Consider the following 18,783-nt stretch of genomic DNA (forward strand, 5'->3'; position numbering starts at 1 on the left):
ACACGAACTCCCTATTTCCATACTAGAGCTCATCAAATTATAGAGAGAGATTCCTAAACCTGAACTAGGAAATCTGAAAATAGATTCTTAAAGTAATCCTTGAACACAAATTTGATGATAACTTCTCATAGCAACCATAAACGCACACATCTCCATTTAGACCAAATAAGCATAAGGGCAGGGTACGGGAAGAGGAAGAACCCCATGCTAACATTCACACAACTAAGACCACTAGAAGGGGAAATGAGGTCCCTAGGGAGAACTAGATGATAAGACAATATAGATTAACAAATTCACAAATTCGGCCTAGGGTTAAGGGAAATGTAGCCTTGTAATGAACCCTAAGCTAAATAAATAGATAAGCACAATTTGTCATTTATAAACTATCAGTTAAAAATTTGCATGTAGAGACTAGTTCTTCAAATCCTTGAACTTGCATGTAGAGACTAGTTCTTCGAATCCTTGAACTAAAACATTCAAAGAGGGACAAATATGAGGAAGGGAGAAGGAAAATTTACCTATGCATCTTATCAGCTCCATAAATATATGAAAAAAATCCTCCAAATGTTTATCCTAACTGAAACATGTCATAATGTACCCATTGCATAAGGTGTGTGTGCTAGTTATTTGAGTAATTCCCTTTCTTTGAAGGGAATTTGCAAAGAGAGAAATGGTTAGAAAGAAATTGGTAAGAAGAGCGTCGAAGAGGAAGATGACGATGGAAGGCACGAATAATGAGAATCCCATGCCGAGTCACGGAAGCACTCATAATCAGTAGTTTGTTTCTTCTCTGCCGCGTCGCCATCATTTCCTCTGCTGGAGCGCGGTCCCCATCCACAACGCACATCGCTCTTCCCCGTGTTTTGAACGCACAAAAGTCCAATACTGTCAACGTAAATGACAACCTAAAGGGTGTCGTGTGATCCGTAGCTGTGGGCTTTTAAGCAAATCGCGGCACCGTCGCCTACACACCGCTGGAGAAAGACAAGTTGTACGTATACGCATTGTGTATCTGTCACCGCATGCGACCCTTCACTGCCTAATTTTGGCTCCTCTCTTTCTCTCCTGGTGTCGTTGCCAGCGACTGCTTGGTGGTCGAAGCGTGGGCGAGAGGTCTCTTCTTTCTTCTTTTTTGAGTAACCTCATTCGGACTAATCTTTCCCAATTTCCCCATCTCAACTGTGAGTAAAAACAACTTCGATAGTTTTCTCAGTTGTTTTTATTCATGTTAATAATCTAGTAGGCGGGTAAGATTTTTTTCCACTTTATACATGGCACGCGATTCTCAGAAAACGCTGCAGCTATTAGAAGACCCCCCTGATGAAAAACCCAAATACTCTGCCTCTCTGCAAATCGCAGAACTATCCCATAACAAAGATGAAACTGACAATGATAACCACAACAACAGAAACACTAAGGAAGCTCATCATCAACAACCCAATGAAAGCAATGATAAGAAAGAGTCCAATGTTAGAACAACTGGAGAGAAGGTGAAACCAGGCTCCCCTCTTATTAACGAGTGTCATAATCAGGAGGAGTCAATGCCCAATTCATTGAAAACGGCAAATTCTCCCAATTCTGATCATGGTTTCATGAAGAGCAGTCCTGAAGGGGCTGTGCCATCCCCTCCTCTGGCAGTGCCCCTAGATTACCCTGGCAATTGGCATAAAGGTGGCAGTAATAGGGCGTTGGTGCCCTGTCAGTCTCAGGGGAATCACATTGCAATGGAACCCCCGCGATCACGGTTCCCCATTCCTGCATATCCAACTGGAAGTGGGTTAGGGCCGTATGTTCCCTCTATAGAGTGGAAGGAAGATGGGGGGACGCCTTCAAGGTCTCGAGAAATCGGATGTGGAAGTGGAAACGTAAATGGAAGTGGCAGTCTTTTGCCACGAGAGCAACACAGAGTTGCTCAGGAGAATTCTAACAGGCAGGAGCCAGTGGGCATCCCCAGAGCAGTGTATGAGAGGTTCATGTTGAGCCCATACAGACAAGGTTTTGTTCAACTACAGGACAATGCTAGCAATCCCAGACCACTGCAGGCAGTGAGTGAGGCATCTCCCCAGTGGGTGAGATCTCATGTTATCAATATTGAGGAACTCATGCAATCGCCAAATATGCTCAGGAACCCAAGTCAAGTGACTGAAGTGAGAAAGAGGAAAGAGAGAGAGGTCACCAAGGTGCAGAAGGAAGAGCTTTGGCCGAATACGGCAGTAGATGCTTTGCTTAGGAAGTTTGAAGATCTTTGTTTTGACAAACACCGTGGGCAGCTTGGAAAGAAGCACTGGGATAGAATTGCTGCTGCAGTGAATGCTGTGTGCGGCACTGACTATACTGGCATGCAATGCAAGTACAAATGGCATCGTCTCAAGAAAATGTACAACAAGGAAAAGCAGCGCAATGAACCATCTAAATGGGCTTTCTTTCGGCATGTAGAGCACGTTGTTCAAAAATCATCAAAATCTCCAACTATGCAGAATGATATTCAGAATGATTCTAATGAAGAAGAATGTCCAAATGATGTAGATACGACATGTGACGCAGCATCCAATGAGTCAAACCAAGAGGAGCCTTCTATACAGACAAAATCAGCCTCCCCATTAAATGGGGCTAGGGAGGAAGACAAACGTCCTAAAAAGAAAAGGGTCCCTTTGAGGTCATTTGGACAAAAATTGGAAAGAAGCATGACACAATTGGCCAACGCAGTCACAAATATGGAGAAGGCTAGAACAGAGGAAATAAAAAAGCTCCTTGATACTCAACTTCACGTTGCTTCAATTATGGTCCAGGGCATCAAAGAGGTATGGCACAGTGGTTCACTATATATTTGTTTTAATCTATCATAAGTATTTTTGGTCAAATCCTTCTGTAAACTTGCTATCTTTTTAAATCTTCTCTGAACATCATTGAGTAGTAGCTGTGTTCTGGGAGAGTTTTTGTGATTCATGGAGCACATCTTTCATTACAAAGTCATGATTAGAGGATCTTATCTCTTATCTGGATTCAACAGTCAGAGAAGAAATGGGCTAATGAGAGGGTCATTTGAGCTTGAAATTTTGGCATTTGACTGTTGATTCTAGCAGTTCCCATTTTATTTTCGTTTTTAAATCAAGTGAAGAGGAAATGATCTGCTTCATGGATATACTGCAGTTGAAACAAGGTAGTGGAATGTCTAGATGCGAACACATGGCCAAAGAGGGAGAGTTTGTGCCACGCCAGCTGGAAGGATACAATGAGAGATTTGTTCCTCCCACAAATTTTGCCATGGTTGATAAGCGAGTTTACAGATCAAGTTTCCCAACCAGAAAGAACTTTCCATTTTTGGAGACCTTACATCTCAATTCTATCCTGTGAGTATTCTGGGAAAAAACTACATATGCCTCTTCTTGAAATTCAATTATGGTTACTTTCTAAAACTACTAAGATGTGTTTGTTACAAATAAGGCAAGTGAAATGATCACCATTATCTTTGAGTTTATTTCAATGGTTCATGAGGGAATTTAGTTTATACAGTCTGAATTCCACTGGTTTTGTATAATCCAATAAAATTCCTTTAAATTGAGAGAAGAGGAGAATACGTATTATTAGTGCATTTTCTTTCCATGCCTGTTCATATGCCATTTCAGTGCTACCTATGTCATTAATAAAAAGTTTTTCAAATCCTTGTAATATTTTCTTATATTTTTTCTGAGATTTTGAAATATATGTATTGCACTTATTGATCGATAAACAATTATGTTCCACACTTCTAATTAAATTTCTCGATGTATTGGGGATTCTAGTTGTCTTTGTTCTGAACCATATCCGGAAGAAAATTTGGATTTTCTACGAGCTCGTGGTATTCGGTTATTTCATATTGGAATGGAGAGATACAAGGTCAGTTTTTTGTGCATCTACCTTTTGAATTCATGCTTTTTATGTTTAAGACGTGGACAAAAAATCTAATTATTAAGAAGCAGGGTAGCGAATGGGAGACATAATATTTATACTTGAAAAGCATTTGAAAAGAAAATGAGGTGTTTCAGAACCCAGATTATAATTATGTATAGGATTACTGAGTCAATAAAAATTTGTCCACACTTAGCATTCTCTGTTTTTAGGAATAATCATATGTCTAGTGACATTATATACGTATCTGAAACCTTGGTATCTAGTATGTGAGAAATTTTACCTCAGGAATTGTTTATTCTACTAAGAGGTGTAGCTTATAGTTTTTCAAAAATGTCATCCTAAGTCTGACCTAAGTTTATTAGCTTCAGATAGAGATGTATCCACTTAAGGATGTGATGAGAGAAGACAAAGGAACTATGCAGCAACTTTAAGGAAGACTTCATAGTGCAATTTAACAGAGTCTAGTTTCTACCACTGTGAAAGGAGTAAGCCTAGACTATACATACACACACATACATACATATACATATATAGATACACACATACACACGCAGACACACAGACACATACACATATATAGACACACACACATACACATATATAGACACACACACAATGTATCTGAAACCTTGGTGTCTTGTATGTGAGAAATTTTACCTCAGGAATTGTTTATTCTACTAAGAGGTATAGCTTATAGTTTTTCAAAAATGTCATCCTAAGTCTGATCTAAGTTTATTAGCTTCAGATAGAGATGTATCCACTCAAGGATGTGACGAGAGAAGACAAAGGATCTATGGAGCAACTTTAAGGAAGACTTCATATTGCAATTTAACAGAGTCTACTTTCTACTGCTGTGAAAGGAGTATGCCTAGACTATACATACACACACATACATACATATACGTATATAGATACATACAGACACACACACACATATATAGACACACACACACACACACATCCCTTCTCAAGGTTTGCAACTCTTATTGTTTTTGTCAACCGAGTCATGTACTAATCTCCAAGTATTTATAATGGTATATAAATTTTTGGTTGAGGACATAACTAGAGTTAAATTTTAGCTGTATAAAACCTAGTGAATTCTTTGTTGTTTAAAGAATTTTGCTCTAACAATACATTTGTTAATGGATTGCTGATAAAGATTTAGTCTCAAGCAGATAGTTCCATGTTGGAACTTGTTTTGCAAATCTTCATATTGAGATCTAAATTTCTGTTCTAATTTAAGATTCTTCTGTGTCCTTTCCTGATCTTATTAGTTCTTCAGTTGCTTTCTTTTATGGCATCAAGGATTGTGAGTTTGATTGGTTATTTGTGCTTGCTACTCAAGGCAGTAATGCAAAGTTTTAACAATTGCATATTTTAACGAAGGTACTTTTGTTTGCAACCCATGCACGAACATTCCTATGGCAAAGACAGTCCTTGCACTAATCTGTTTACAATCTCAATTTCCCTCCTCCAAGGATGTCAAGCATAGTTCTAATAGATTGTAATGTTGTTTCTAAGCATGACTAATTGAACACATTACTGTCTACTTGACAACATAACTGGTCTCATGGATAAAAAACCCTATGAATGCTCTTGAATTTTTCAGCTGGGTGAGTAAACACAAGTTATCTCATAGTCTCTGCAGACCAGAGGAAAAATCGCTGGATTTAAGCTGAACTAATTGTGTTTCGATTCTGAGGTAAAAATTGGTGACATGGGATTGAATTGTGCCAGCATGGGTTAAAACAGCAGGATAAAATGTGCTGGGGAAGGTTAAAGCAGAAGTCAAGATGCGTATATAACAAGGTTTTTAAGGAAAGTTTACAACACTGCTTTTGCCCACTGCTTTTGCCCCTCCAATAAACCCTTGTTTTTGCTGAGTTTTGGCCAAGTCAAAAAATTTGGGCTTGCCGAGTATTCTGAGTCCGAGTCTGCAAATTATACCTGGTCTTATGTATTTGAAAGCAAATTCTGTTTGTAATAGTTGAAGCTTTAGATAAAAGAAAAGGGATTATTGAGATTAAATTGCAATGTTAGGCCTGAATGGTTATTGTGCTTCTCTCTTTGCTTAATGCAACTTAGGACTATATGACTGATTGATGGCATTTTACAAAAGTAAGATATGACACTTTTTGATTCCATTTGCGCCAGTATCTTAGCAGGTTTCTCTACATGTTTTTTCAGTCGCTTATAAATGAGTAGGTCCAATTTATCAACTCACTCTATTATATTCTGGGGAGAACACCAATGATTTATCCGATGACAAATTTGGCTTGAACAGCTGGATCCATTGATTGCTTTGGCTTCCAACATATTTGTATCAAATCAACAAGTGAACCTGATCATGGGTCTCTTCATATTGAATTTGGCAAGTCAACAAGTGGGTGAATAGAGATTCAATACATGAATCTGCTGAACAAAAAGATCTGAATGAAAGCTATAATCCACCGTTTGATGAAAGCGGAAAATTTTATTGTTGCTGATATTGATAACAATTTTCATTTTTGTTCTCAGATCACTTAGGAAGTTTTGCTAATGGATACACAGCAATAATTTTGAGTGAAATGAACTTCTAAGCAGCTTTGACCTTTACTTATTTTTGCAATGGCCTAACCTATATACTGACTGATTGAAAAACTGAAATCATTCCAATGGGATCCTGGGCTAGAAAGATTAATGCCTCAAAGAAGTTCTATTTTCTGTATCAGGCTTATACTTGTTGCCTTGCAACATCAAGAACAAAGATGCATGCATTCTGATCAAGAAATTCTACAATTTCTTGACTCCCAGGATGAATTTTTTGATTTTGAAATTGGTGTGCTTCTTGCATCCTAAATTCTATCATTGAAATTTGCCTTTCAAGTGTGGTGATTTTAATATTTGTTGAAAGGTCTAAACACAAAATGTCTCATAATATTGGTGTAGGTTTGGAATATACATACAGTTACGATCCATTTAAATTTCACATGTCCAAATAAAACTGGCTATGAAACCAAACATAATCACATGGTATCATTTTACCAAAGCAATGCATTGAGCATCAGATAATGTTATCATACATGATGACATCAAGTTATGAGGGCAAATTTAGAATACTTTTTTGCAAATGAACTTTGAGACAAATTCTAAAATAGGAAATTTGTGTTAGTCTTGATGACATCTTGGTGTATAGTAGGACATGGGATGAGAATGTGCAGCACTTAGACATTCTGTTGAGCATTCTAAGTAGGGATTCCTTGTATGCAAAGGAGTCCAAATGTGATTTGGGATTATCAGAGTTATTATATCTGGGTCACATTATCAGTGCTCAGGGAGTATGCACGGATCTTGAAAAGATTCGTGCTATTATTGAGTGGCCTACTCCAATGAACCTGACACAGTTGAGAGGATTTTTGGGGTTGTGTGGGTTCTATAGGAGGTTTGTTAGTGGATATTCCAGGCATGCAGCACCCTTGATGGACTTGATGAGAAAGGGGGCTTTCTTATGGACTCTTGAGGCACAGGAGTGTTTTGATAAATTCAAGGAGTTGATGACTTCTTGTCTAGTGCTAGCATTACTAGATTCTAGCAAACCTTTTGAGTTGAAATGTGATGCATCTGGCGAAGGTGTTGGAGCAGTGCTTATGCATGACAAGTACCTGATTGCTTATGAGAGTAGGAAGCTTAGGGAGCTTGAGAGGAGCTTCAGCATTTACGATAAGGAAATGTTGGCCATAATGCATGCTTTGGCCAAATTCAGGTAGTATTTAGTGGGTAGCAAATTTAGCATAAAATCGACCACAATAGCTTGAAACATTTCTTGGGGCAGCGAGATCTTAATGACAGGCAACGGAAATGGGTAAGTAAATTATAGGCATATGATTTTGATATTATCTATTTCAAGGGGACACAGAATGTAGTAGCAAATGCCTTGTCACGAAGACCCCACTTGAGCTTGATGACAGATATATCAGAGGATTGGAGACATTTGATCCTTGCAGAGTATGCGAAGGATGCATGGGCATCGGGATTCATAGATGGATCGATCCAGAATATTGATTTCACCCTTGTGAATGAGATCATCATTTACAAAGGGCACATTTATTTGGTGCCAGGGTCAAAGGTGAAGAGGATGGTGTTGAGAGTTTATCATGACTCACCTATGATAGGACATTCAGGCTTTTACAAAACCTGCCGGCAAATTCATGAGTGTTTTTCTTGGAAATGGCTCAAAGATGAGGTGTTGCAATATGTTAGAGAGTGTCCTACTTGGCAGTAGAATAAGCAAGAGCACTCTTACCCAGTTGGCTTACTTAAACCACTTCTAATTCCTGACAGGAAGTTGGAGTGTTTATCCAAGGACTTCATCATAGGACTACTGAGAGCCCAGGTAGAGACTATATATATGTTGTTGTTGATCGACTTACAAAGTTTGTGCACTTCTTTCCAATCAACACTACATACACTGCTACACAGGTGGCAGATTTATTCTTCAGAGAGGTATTTAGGTTGAATGGTTTACCTCGGAGCATTGTCAGCGATAGGGATAGCAGGTTTATGAGTCACTTTTGGCAGGAGTTGTCAGATTGTGCGAGATAGAGCTCACTTTGAGTACTAGCTACCACCCCCAGACAGATGGTTAGATAGAGATAGTGAACAAATGGGTGGAGGGATACCTTAGGATTTACATAGCAGGGAAACAAAAGGCTTGGGTTAAGTGGATATATCTATGTGAATATTGTTATAATTCCACTTATCGCATGTCTATCCAGATGTTACCATTCATGGCATTATATGGATATGAGGCACCGAGTTTCATGGATTTGTTGCTATAAGATAGTAGAGTGCTTAGTGCTGAAGACTTATTACAGGAGAGCCAGGACATTGTGAAGGCTCTTAAGGATAATATCACCAAGGCACAAAATCAACAAAAGCAGTATGTTGATCAGAAGAGGATTGGGCGGACTTTTGAGGTAGGTGATATGGTATATTTGATGCTGTAGCCTTATCGCCAGTCCACTCTTGAGAAGACTGGTGTTGAAAAACTTAAGCCACGTTATTATGGGCCTTTTAGGGTGATTAGGAGAGTTGGAGAGATGGCTTATGAGTTGGATTTACTGGTAGAGAGTAGAGTCCGTAATATTTTTCATGTGTCACGTCTCAAAAAGGCATTAGGACACCATATTGTTCCTTCTAAAGTGCTTACACCCTTGGACGATGAGGGGAAATTGGTTTTAGTACCAGAGGCTATCATTGAGTTTAGGGAGAGGAATTTGAGGAGACGTACTATCAGGGAGTACTTGGTGAAGTGGAAGGACCTGCCAGTAGAGGATGCCACTTGGGAGAGTGAAGAAGTTTTGTAGCATCCAGAGTTGAGATTGCTTGGGGACAAGCAATTTCAAGAGGGGCGGACTGTAATGTCCCCATCTTTTTAGCATCTCAGTGGAGTTCTTAGCCTTTACATTCTCCGAAGGCTAAGTGGAGAAATAAGGAGAAATTGATTAAATTAATTTCTTATAAAGTCGTGAAATAAATTAAAATTAAAAGGTGATTTTATATTTAATTAATTTAATTTTCTAGAAGCACAATTAATTATTGTATTGGAAAGGGGGAAGCTTCTAGAGAGTGCATTTTCTAGAAATACAACTAATTATTGTATTGGAAAGGGGGAAGCTTCTAGAGAGTGCAATTAAATAATATTTTATTTCTTTCTAGAAGGATGAAAGAAAAGAATAAATAGGTAGGGCAGCCTCATTGTTGAGCATTAAATGTGTTGCCATCTACTCTTTCGGATAGCTTGTGGAGCCAAGGGTTTCTGCACTTGTTATATTGATCGTTGGGAACAAACACTCCCATTGAGCATAACTGAGGTCGTGAAATATCTTCTGAAGGGTTGCGACTGTTGGAGAGGACAAATCAGTCTTTTCATTGTGCCAAATTTGTGGCCTAGGGCTAGCTTTGTGGAGTAAGGAATAAGTTGGAATTTGCTATAGGAGAATTCATGTTTTTGGAGCAATTCTAGGTTTTTATCTACTACAGTTTGCATTGTTTGAGAGTAGATACTTAGGGCATTGTTAGGGTTTGTAAAATCTATTGTAATCTAATTTATATCAGAGTTTTATATCATAATTTGTTGCCCTAATGTCTAATTGATGTAGATGCATATTTTCCTCCTTGTAATCAATGTTATTAAAAAACAATTGCATCTTTATTGTTAGTTGTTTGGTGTGTTCTTTGGAAGCATATTTATTAAAGTTTGGCATTTAGAAAGCAATCAGAATTTACATATGCAATATATCTCTTGCTTGCAAAGTGTTTGACGAAATGTCAAACAGCTGAAGTATAAAAGAATTTGGTATTTGAAGAAGTTATAACCGGTTGGGGTTATTACATCCATTTCAAAAACCGTCTATCAGAAACAATTTTGTCAGGAACGAAAGACCCTGCTGCTTTACAAATCAAAGTACATGTTTTCTTGTGCGAGGGAGGGATGTTGTATTTTGAGCATAGATAATCCGATGGACCTAGGCAGTTATTAATCAGAAGATCATCAACAGAAGAGATACTGAAAGAGTTCAAAATCCGAGCAGAACAACACTGAGTCAGAGCAAGAGATTTGTGGTTTCACATAATCCCCCACCAAAGATATCTGTCTACCACTGAATATGTCGGAGAGCGTCCAATGGCATGTCTATCACTAAGAAGCCCATGACTTGAGCCAAAGCTTTCCATAATGAGGAGAAAATAGCAGATCCAAAAGTCTTGATCTCAAAATCACCCAGCAGGATATCACTAAACCCCAAAGATTTCCAGTTTCTGCCTTTTTTTGGTTTGGAGAGAGTTGAGCAACTGATATTGTTTCTATCAAAACTTTTCAAGTCTCTCCCCCTTGGATGGCCTATTTGTATAAATATATGTATGAAAATATAGTTCACACTCTAAATGTCTAAATATATCCATATATCTATAAATATACTTCTGAAAAATTTATATCTGTAAAAATAGATATTAACAGATATATGTTTATAGAAATATGTCTTTAAAGTTTATACAGATATATATTTGCAGAACTATAAAAAGGTTTCATAGATATATTTATATATAAAAATATATTTCTGTGTAATTTTATATGTATACAGTAAAATTGAAATATTTATTTCTGTATATACTATATATATTTCGATAGAGAACAATGAAAATTAATCTACAATACGAAAATACAATATGAAACAATTTATTTTCAGTAAACGTTAAATTTATATTTATTGACAAAATTAACAAATAATATACTGTGTATTTATTTATCGATGAAATCAACAAATAGACAATATACAATATATCAACCTGAAAATAGTCATGAAATCAACCATACCTGTATCTGCTTCCTTTGAGACAGCGCCCTTTCCTTTGAGATGAAATGATTTTGAGAACTCGACTGCAACCCGCGGCTGTGTCTCTGTTGGCTATGTGTGCTCTCTGACTGGCATAAACCCGTGTTTATATGAAGTAGTTACTGCTATTCGTTCGTTTTAGGGTTTTTACAAGTGTTTTTTTGGGTGTGTTCCTTTTCCCGATTAATTCCGATTTCAAACCAATTTATACCTGAAAAAATTATGGTGTTTTGGATAGAAATCGTTGACTAAAGTTGATCAATTTTTGCCAATTTTCTGGTGGAAATATTGGCTCAGAGTGTGATTCTTGATTAATTAGGTATTATCATGATATTTTCCTGATTTCGGCTTCTATGTATAAGACTACCCAGTGTAACTTAAATTTTCTTGAGAAAAGATGTAAGAAGTTCTGGGTGGCATACACATTCAGCTTCTTTTGTGGTGGGTAGTTTGGTCAATTGCAATGATGGGAAGGTTCAATGACAAGACTACCAATCTCTTGTTGAAGGAATAAGCTAATCTGGCCAAATCAAAGTTTGGAGCAATGTTTGAGTGGAGGAAGGCTTTTTTGAGTCTCCTATTTTGTTTCGAAGATGGATTTCCATTGAACCAGCGTGAAAGGTAGATTGTTTCAAAGCGAGTTGATTAACATTGAAGATTGAATAAAGTTCACAAGTAGCTGAACTATCTTTTTAGCAAAATGGATTGCATAATGTACTAGCATACCGACAACTAATGATGATATAGACTCAACTAGATCCCATATCCAAAGAAACCCTCATCAATCGTAAACCTACTTTCATTCCTCATAAAAAATCAAGCGTCACCAGCATTTCAAGTAGGATTAGAGGCAATGGAGATGATGATAACCCATGGAAGAAGAAGAAAATAGGAAAATCTTGCAGAAGGAATGCTGGATTTGCTTGGAAAATTGCATACTTTCTTTCTAATGGCTGCAAATTGCCAGTTGTTCCTCAAAATATAAGTTTCATACAGCCCGCTTCTCCCATAATCCATGCAAGCGGGGATGATGTAACCTTGGACTCTTTTGTCTTTATTGGTAACATCACAGGACCATATTTTTGCTGATCAGTACCACTTATGAAGGATAACCTAATACCTTGCAAGGCCTTGAAAGACCTAAGCTTACTAGACAATGTTTCAAGGTGTCATTTCTTAAGGAGGTGCTGCTAATGTACGCATGAGGGGTGAGACTAATGGTTCAACTCCATCTTTACAAAACCAATTGCAAATCTTGAAGTTATTACGAAGACTGGAAGTCAGTCAGCTCATTCCTTGGATTGAATAGTTTCTTCACAAGACTTTATAGTTACTGTGCCTCTATGGGTAGAGTGGGTTGTTAGCAAAAAAGGAGAAAATTGTTAAGCCTGATATTCACAATCATGATGCAGTATCCTCAACCATCCAATCAGAACCTCCAAAGAAAGTGAAAGCACAATGCATCATCCATTTGGATTATCGTGGTCAGGCATATGCTGAAATAATGATTTTCTGGTAGATAATAGTAAGATGTGTCTGCGTCAGATTACAAGTTTCAAAACATATCATTTGGAAATCTAAATGCAATGATTGGCTGGTCAGTTTAATAATTTTTTCAAGTCAATAATCAAAAGCAAATATCAAGAATTAGATGAATCAACAGATAATCTGTATTCAACATTTGTTGAGTCCAATTGACTGAGTGATAAAATCTTCCAGACTTGCGTTTTTTTTGCACAGATAAATTATACCATAGTTAAAAGACTCAGACTTGTCTCGGATTCAGCAAGCTGGTTTTGGGCTCGGACTTGGATTCAAACTCAGCAAATTGAAAACCCTAAGAAATCCAAAGATTTTTAAGGATTTAAAAGTTTCTTTATGCATCATTTAGTCAATTAACATCAAAGACACAATAATTGAGATAAATAGAAGGAACTTTGCACGCAGACACGAGTTTACATTGATCCAATGAAACATGGGGACTCACACCCCCTCCCAAACCTCAAAGTACCCATTCTTGAGACGTCCCGGCATCGGGTGCTTGGAGTACCTGAGTACCCTCCACCTTTGCCATTTTGCAACCACGCCGCTGCTCGGATGGGGACTTGAATTTCTATTTCAATTTTGATTTTTGAATGTTACTATTGGGTATGTACTATGTTACTATATTGAATGTTCAACAGTTCTAGTTCATGTTGCAATTTTTCTATGTTCAAGTATTTTAATTTGGCATGTTATATTCAAACATCATTTCATAACTAGCATTTCAAGTTCTATATGTATAGCACACAACACCCCGCCCTACTTGTTGATGTGAGTTTTTGTACCACTACATAACATATTTGTAATTGAATATTTGATATGGAGTATCAAACATACAATTCCTCTCTTGAAAAGTTATTGCTCATGGGATATGAGAATAACTCCAATGTTCCTTACACTTGTGGATACTTGCTCAGTTTTATCGATGTGATTTGCTGGTAATCATGTAGGCGGCCTTATGCTATTCATTCGAGGATGACTTGGGCTTTTTGTGTGATGGTGAAGGTGTTGGTGGAGGATGTAGCGCCAGATAATGTTGATTGTGCAAGGAGGCGATAATGGTTTTAATGACTTCTACCTTCCTAACTTTCTTAGAGTGAAATTCGACTACCCAACTACTCGCTATCCTACTCCTACTCCTTCAACTACTCACTGTTCTACTCCTACTCCTTCAACTACTCACTATTCTACTCCTACTCCTATGAATGGGAAGGTTAGTGAATGGACGGGGATCGAATCTAATGAAAGCTAACTAGTGGCCCCACCTTCACAGATGCAATGATTCAAAGGAAAAATAAACTAGTTTGCCACACAAGGCTTCCCAACAAGCCACTAGGATGCTAGTGGTCTAGTATTGATCCTTATCAAACATTCACTAACATCACCATACAATTAGCCATCTACTTCTACTCTAACAACATGAAATGAAATCCTATTTTAATTTGAGACATGAAAAGAACCATGCAGTACACCAAAATGATTATGTATATCCATCATGCAAGTCACAACAATGAATAGAGAACAATTTTGATAGTATTTTTGGCAACAATCCTCCAACATAACTCCCTCACAAATGTTACTCTTAACTATTTGGAAGTAGAAACCATGCAATAATACCAAAGGCTCTTAATCACCATGCAAGTCACAACAATGAGAAAGAAAGTGATTTTGGCATTATCTTATGCAACAATTTTCTCCGACCCTTACAAATGAGAGCAAATGGCCTTTCATAGAGGCCAAAATTACAACTGATGGTAGAGATCAAAAGCAAAACTGATGATCCAGATTGAATCCTAGAAACCCTAATTAGGGTTGCCACCTCATTGGCCAACGAGAAGACGCCACCTCGTCAATGGACCAATGAAAAAAGTGGAAAAGTAGCAACCAATGAGAAGACACCAAAATGGCGGCCAATCAGAAATAGACACTTGTCCTGTCTTAGAAGAAAGAGAAATTGCCACTTGGGCTTACATTAAATGATCTTCTAATATAACTCTCCTTTTTTCTTTCATTCTTTTAGCTAAGGCAATGAAATTAGCTAGCCTTTCATTGACTTCCTCCATGGGAGGACAAGGTGTATACTTCATCTTGAACTCCGCCAATTTCATCACACTGTTTGCTGCTTGTAGTGTCTTCTCATGATCCTTCTCATACTCTTTTGCGAATCCAACGAAAGCATTGAGGGAGGAAAGGGTGTTCAAATGTCTCTTCTTGATAGTAACCTTTCCTAGCTCATCCAATCTCGATTCAAGCTTTGCTTCATTGATGTCCTCTTCTCTGATGTCTTCAAAATCAAGTGCCATCCCAACGTTGCTCATCATGGTTGTAATGGAAGTATCGACGCTTGGGCTGTGATGTGCAATCGCCTTCTGTATATCTTCTTTGCCAAAGGGGATTGTCCTTCCTTTAGTCTGTTTTTTGCCCGTATCATGTCTACTGTACCAATATTGGTGTCAGTTATTTGCTTCATTTTCGAGAAGAAAGGTGTTTTGGGCATCATATCCTCTTTGTCTTTCTTAGTGTTTGTCCCCTTAGGATTCTTGCTTGTACTAACATCCTCCATCTCGTCACCCTATTACGGGATGGTAAAGTGGTGGACAATTACACTAGCAGAACCAAGAGAGGCAATCCTTAGATTAGAACGAAAGAAGGAAGTCAGCTTAAGGACCCCTTTCAACTCTAAATGATTAAAAGTCACCTCTACCAATAGCCAGATCTTGACTCTTTTGGAATTTAGGATCAAACCTTGAGAATTTCAAACCCTCTTGCAAATCATAAATTTAAACACTTGTATCTATCCACCATTTGTCCACAAAAATCAGACTTTCACCTTGTATCTCCTCTCCAAACTAAAATCGCCTAGGTCTGATGTAAAAATGCAATCCCAAATGTAGAAAATCAGACCTCCATCATAAATCGCCTATGGCACAAAAAATTAGATCTGCCCTCAAAAAATGCCAATAGTGTAAAATTCTGCCCTCAAAAAGTCACCTAGGGTATGCCCTAATAGAAAGAGAAAAATCACCAAATATTGCAAAAATCTGCCTCCAAGAGAAATCGCCAAGGTTTGAAAATGGTTGATTGCAAGCAAAATTGCCCAAAAATGCAAAACATTTGCTTCCCAAGAGAAATCGCCAAGGAGGAGAAGAGCTGCTCCAAGTCTAAATTCACCCAAAATGGAGAGAGGACTGCTCTTGCTAAAATCGCCAACACCTTGAGGAGGAAAAGTGAGAAGTGAGGAGGAAATGGGAGAGAGGCTTCCTCTTATACCCAACTTTCCTACTCCCTCCAAGCTGGCCGACTTGGACCCTGGGAGCAAGAAAAACAATAATTAATGCAAAATTATGGCCCACAATTAAATACTTAGCTAAATATTAACTTTGCCAAAATAAAAATTGCTTTTTTAAATTGCCAGTTAGATCCAAATTGCAAAAAGAAATTAAATAATGCCTTGGAGATGTTAAATACTTCAATTTAATGAAGATCTAGTAATTAATGTCATTAAAATTGGATTTTGGCTAACCAAAAGCCATTTTTCAACATTAAATTACCAATTTCATTAACTGGCAAAAAAGTTTTCAAGGCAATTTTAATCCATTAAAGCCAATTTTTGCAATTTTTTGTCCAAATTGATTTTGCTATGCCATTAATTTTTTTTGACAAAAGTAAAATCACTTCTAGAGCCTAAAATTGATTTTGTAATTTGGTTTCATCTCTACAAAATTAATTTTGTCACCAAAGAAAAATTTAAGATTTTCCAAAACTCAAATCTAACAAAGTTTCCCTTTTGAAAATTAATCAAATTTACACAATTATATCCAGATTTTCAAAAGAAAATGTCTAAAGTACAAATTTACAATTTTATCCTGCCAAATGTTGTCTCTTAAAATTTTGTCTGGCCTAAGGATGAAATTGGTCGTTCTGGAAAATCAAGTTGGAACCGGGTGAAAATAAGCTAAGCCTCTCCCCACTGGCTTGAAGGTGTCAATGGCTTAAAAAAATCTCAAAAATCAAATCAAATTGTTTTGGACAACTCAAAAAATTTGCCAAGGCGATTAAAAAAAAGGGGTCACCAAAGTTTTGAGGTGATGGTTTGAGAACCTCACAACACTACCCTATCCTCCCCTCACTGTCGTTCCAAAATTGAAGCCCATTGTCCTCTTGTCTTGGAAATTGTGTCCCAACATACTGGTTTTACACTGCATTCATCACATAAGTATAAATGTGAATTTTTGAAGGAAAGAAGTTAAACTAAATTTATATAAAAGGTACATGTTATTTATTATCATCATGTTGAGTATTGTGTTCATGTCGAAGATCGTTGGTGGTATTTGCCTTGAAGTGAACTATGAGGTTGCTCCCTTGAAGTGGTATATCATTATCAAGCGTTTACAACATATTTTATTTTATATTCTTCTACTATGCAAGTTATTTCATAACATCTTCACTTAAATTTTTTGTTCTTAGTAGATTAGAAAGATCATTATGAGTTTTTGGAATGATATCAAATATATAATTCCTCAAATGTTATCATCTTTTAACTATGTCAAATAACTTGTTTAACAAACGTGTTTTTTTTCAATCTTTCACAAACCATAAAACTGTTCTTTTATTGTTCTCAAGATGCCCAGTTCTTTAAAAAGGAGAACATTTTATTTGTTGCAATGCTTTCAATTTGATAGTGCTGTTTTAAATTTTTAATACCGGGTCCCAGTGCTTTGTGATTACACTTACAGTCTATGATATGACACTACTTTTTTGGCAATTTTTTTAGCGAAATCCTATCCGTAATTTGCTTTATTGACAACTTGTTATGTTTTAAACCTGCTACATGCAAGAAATTTTTTACTTCTTAACGTTTGTTGCCTTATTGGGAATCACCATTACAAATTTTTGGAACTTGCTATGCACTATGACCATAAAAGCCAAAAAAATGATTAAAAAAATTAAAAAATGTTTATTATTTTACTTTATGGTTCAGCTGGCTGCAGCGGATTTCTTGGCCACAGGACTTGCCAAGTTATGAGAGTCCACGGTCTTTTTGAGTCCTGGCAGCACTCTGCAGGACTTAGTCAAGTCAGAGTCCAGAGGCCACAAAACTCTGGAGCCCTGACTCGGCTCGGAACTCAGAGTCCTGTAACACTGAAACATACCATCTCAAGGTCAATATAGTCGAATAACCAAAATATGAAATGAAAGGCTTCCGCCCAAAGTGCTTTAAGTTATTGATGAGCCACTTAATAGATTTCAAAAGATAAGCTAGGCATTCATTCTAAAGGATCTGGGAAACAAATTTTACAAAGAAATTGGGATAATTGGTATTGGGAGGATCTTCTAGCCGGCATCAGAGAGATGCCAGCATTTGAAATTTGAATGGAGTATTCAAGGAGGCCAGTGAGGATGCGTTCTATGAATGGTGTTATGTCGTGGAATGTAGAATTGGGAATTGAGAATCTAAAACTAGTCTGAGGCATAAAATGTGGGTTTTTATTGTCCAAAGGTCAAAAATTTATTGAGGAAATTCTCTCCACCCATTGTATGATTAAAGTGAATCACATGTGTTGAAAATTACAAAGGCTCAAGTTTTCTGTATGTTTCATGGAGATCTCATTGAATCTGCTGACTTAAACACAGATTTATTGCTAATATGTTGAAATTTCGGAACACGATTGTCAATGCAAAAAATTTAGCATTCAAAGCAGGGCAAGCAAATAAGCAAGAATAGTGATCTCTTGCACAAATGGGATGCTGTCATGTCATCAGATCCAACGATACCCCAGATGAAGATAGGAACGTGGAAGCTGCTAAAAGATACAAGGCATAAAATGTTGTTTTGAGATATGGTCAAAATACCATGGTCCTAACAAGCTGAATACTAGGTTCTTGTTACAGTCTCAAAACATTGTCCCAAACTGCAGCCTGGATTTATTAAATATTATACTCCAATATGTTAAGGTTTGAGAAAAAAATTTATTGT

General features: G+C 37.2%; 1 protein-coding gene across 1 annotated transcript in view; it reads left to right on the forward strand.

Moving 5' to 3' along the window:
- The first annotated feature begins 623 nt into the window (after positions 1-623).
- Positions 624-18,783, forward strand: part of LOC149542629 (uncharacterized) — a 36,952-nt gene continuing 18,792 nt past the window's right edge. The window contains exons 1-3 of the mRNA XM_089797512.1: positions 624-2,801; positions 3,151-3,350; positions 3,783-3,876. Of these exons, the coding sequence (XP_089653638.1) occupies positions 1,272-2,801; positions 3,151-3,350; positions 3,783-3,876 (1,824 nt within the window). The 5' untranslated portion in view covers positions 624-1,271. The remainder of the gene's footprint in view (positions 2,802-3,150; positions 3,351-3,782; positions 3,877-18,783) is intronic.

Source organism: Cupressus sempervirens, chromosome 8 (assembly GCF_028749045.1).
Source record: "Cupressus sempervirens isolate cs-2001-9-10 chromosome 8, ASM2874904v1, whole genome shotgun sequence".
Classification (NCBI taxonomy): domain Eukaryota; kingdom Viridiplantae; phylum Streptophyta; class Pinopsida; order Cupressales; family Cupressaceae; genus Cupressus; species Cupressus sempervirens.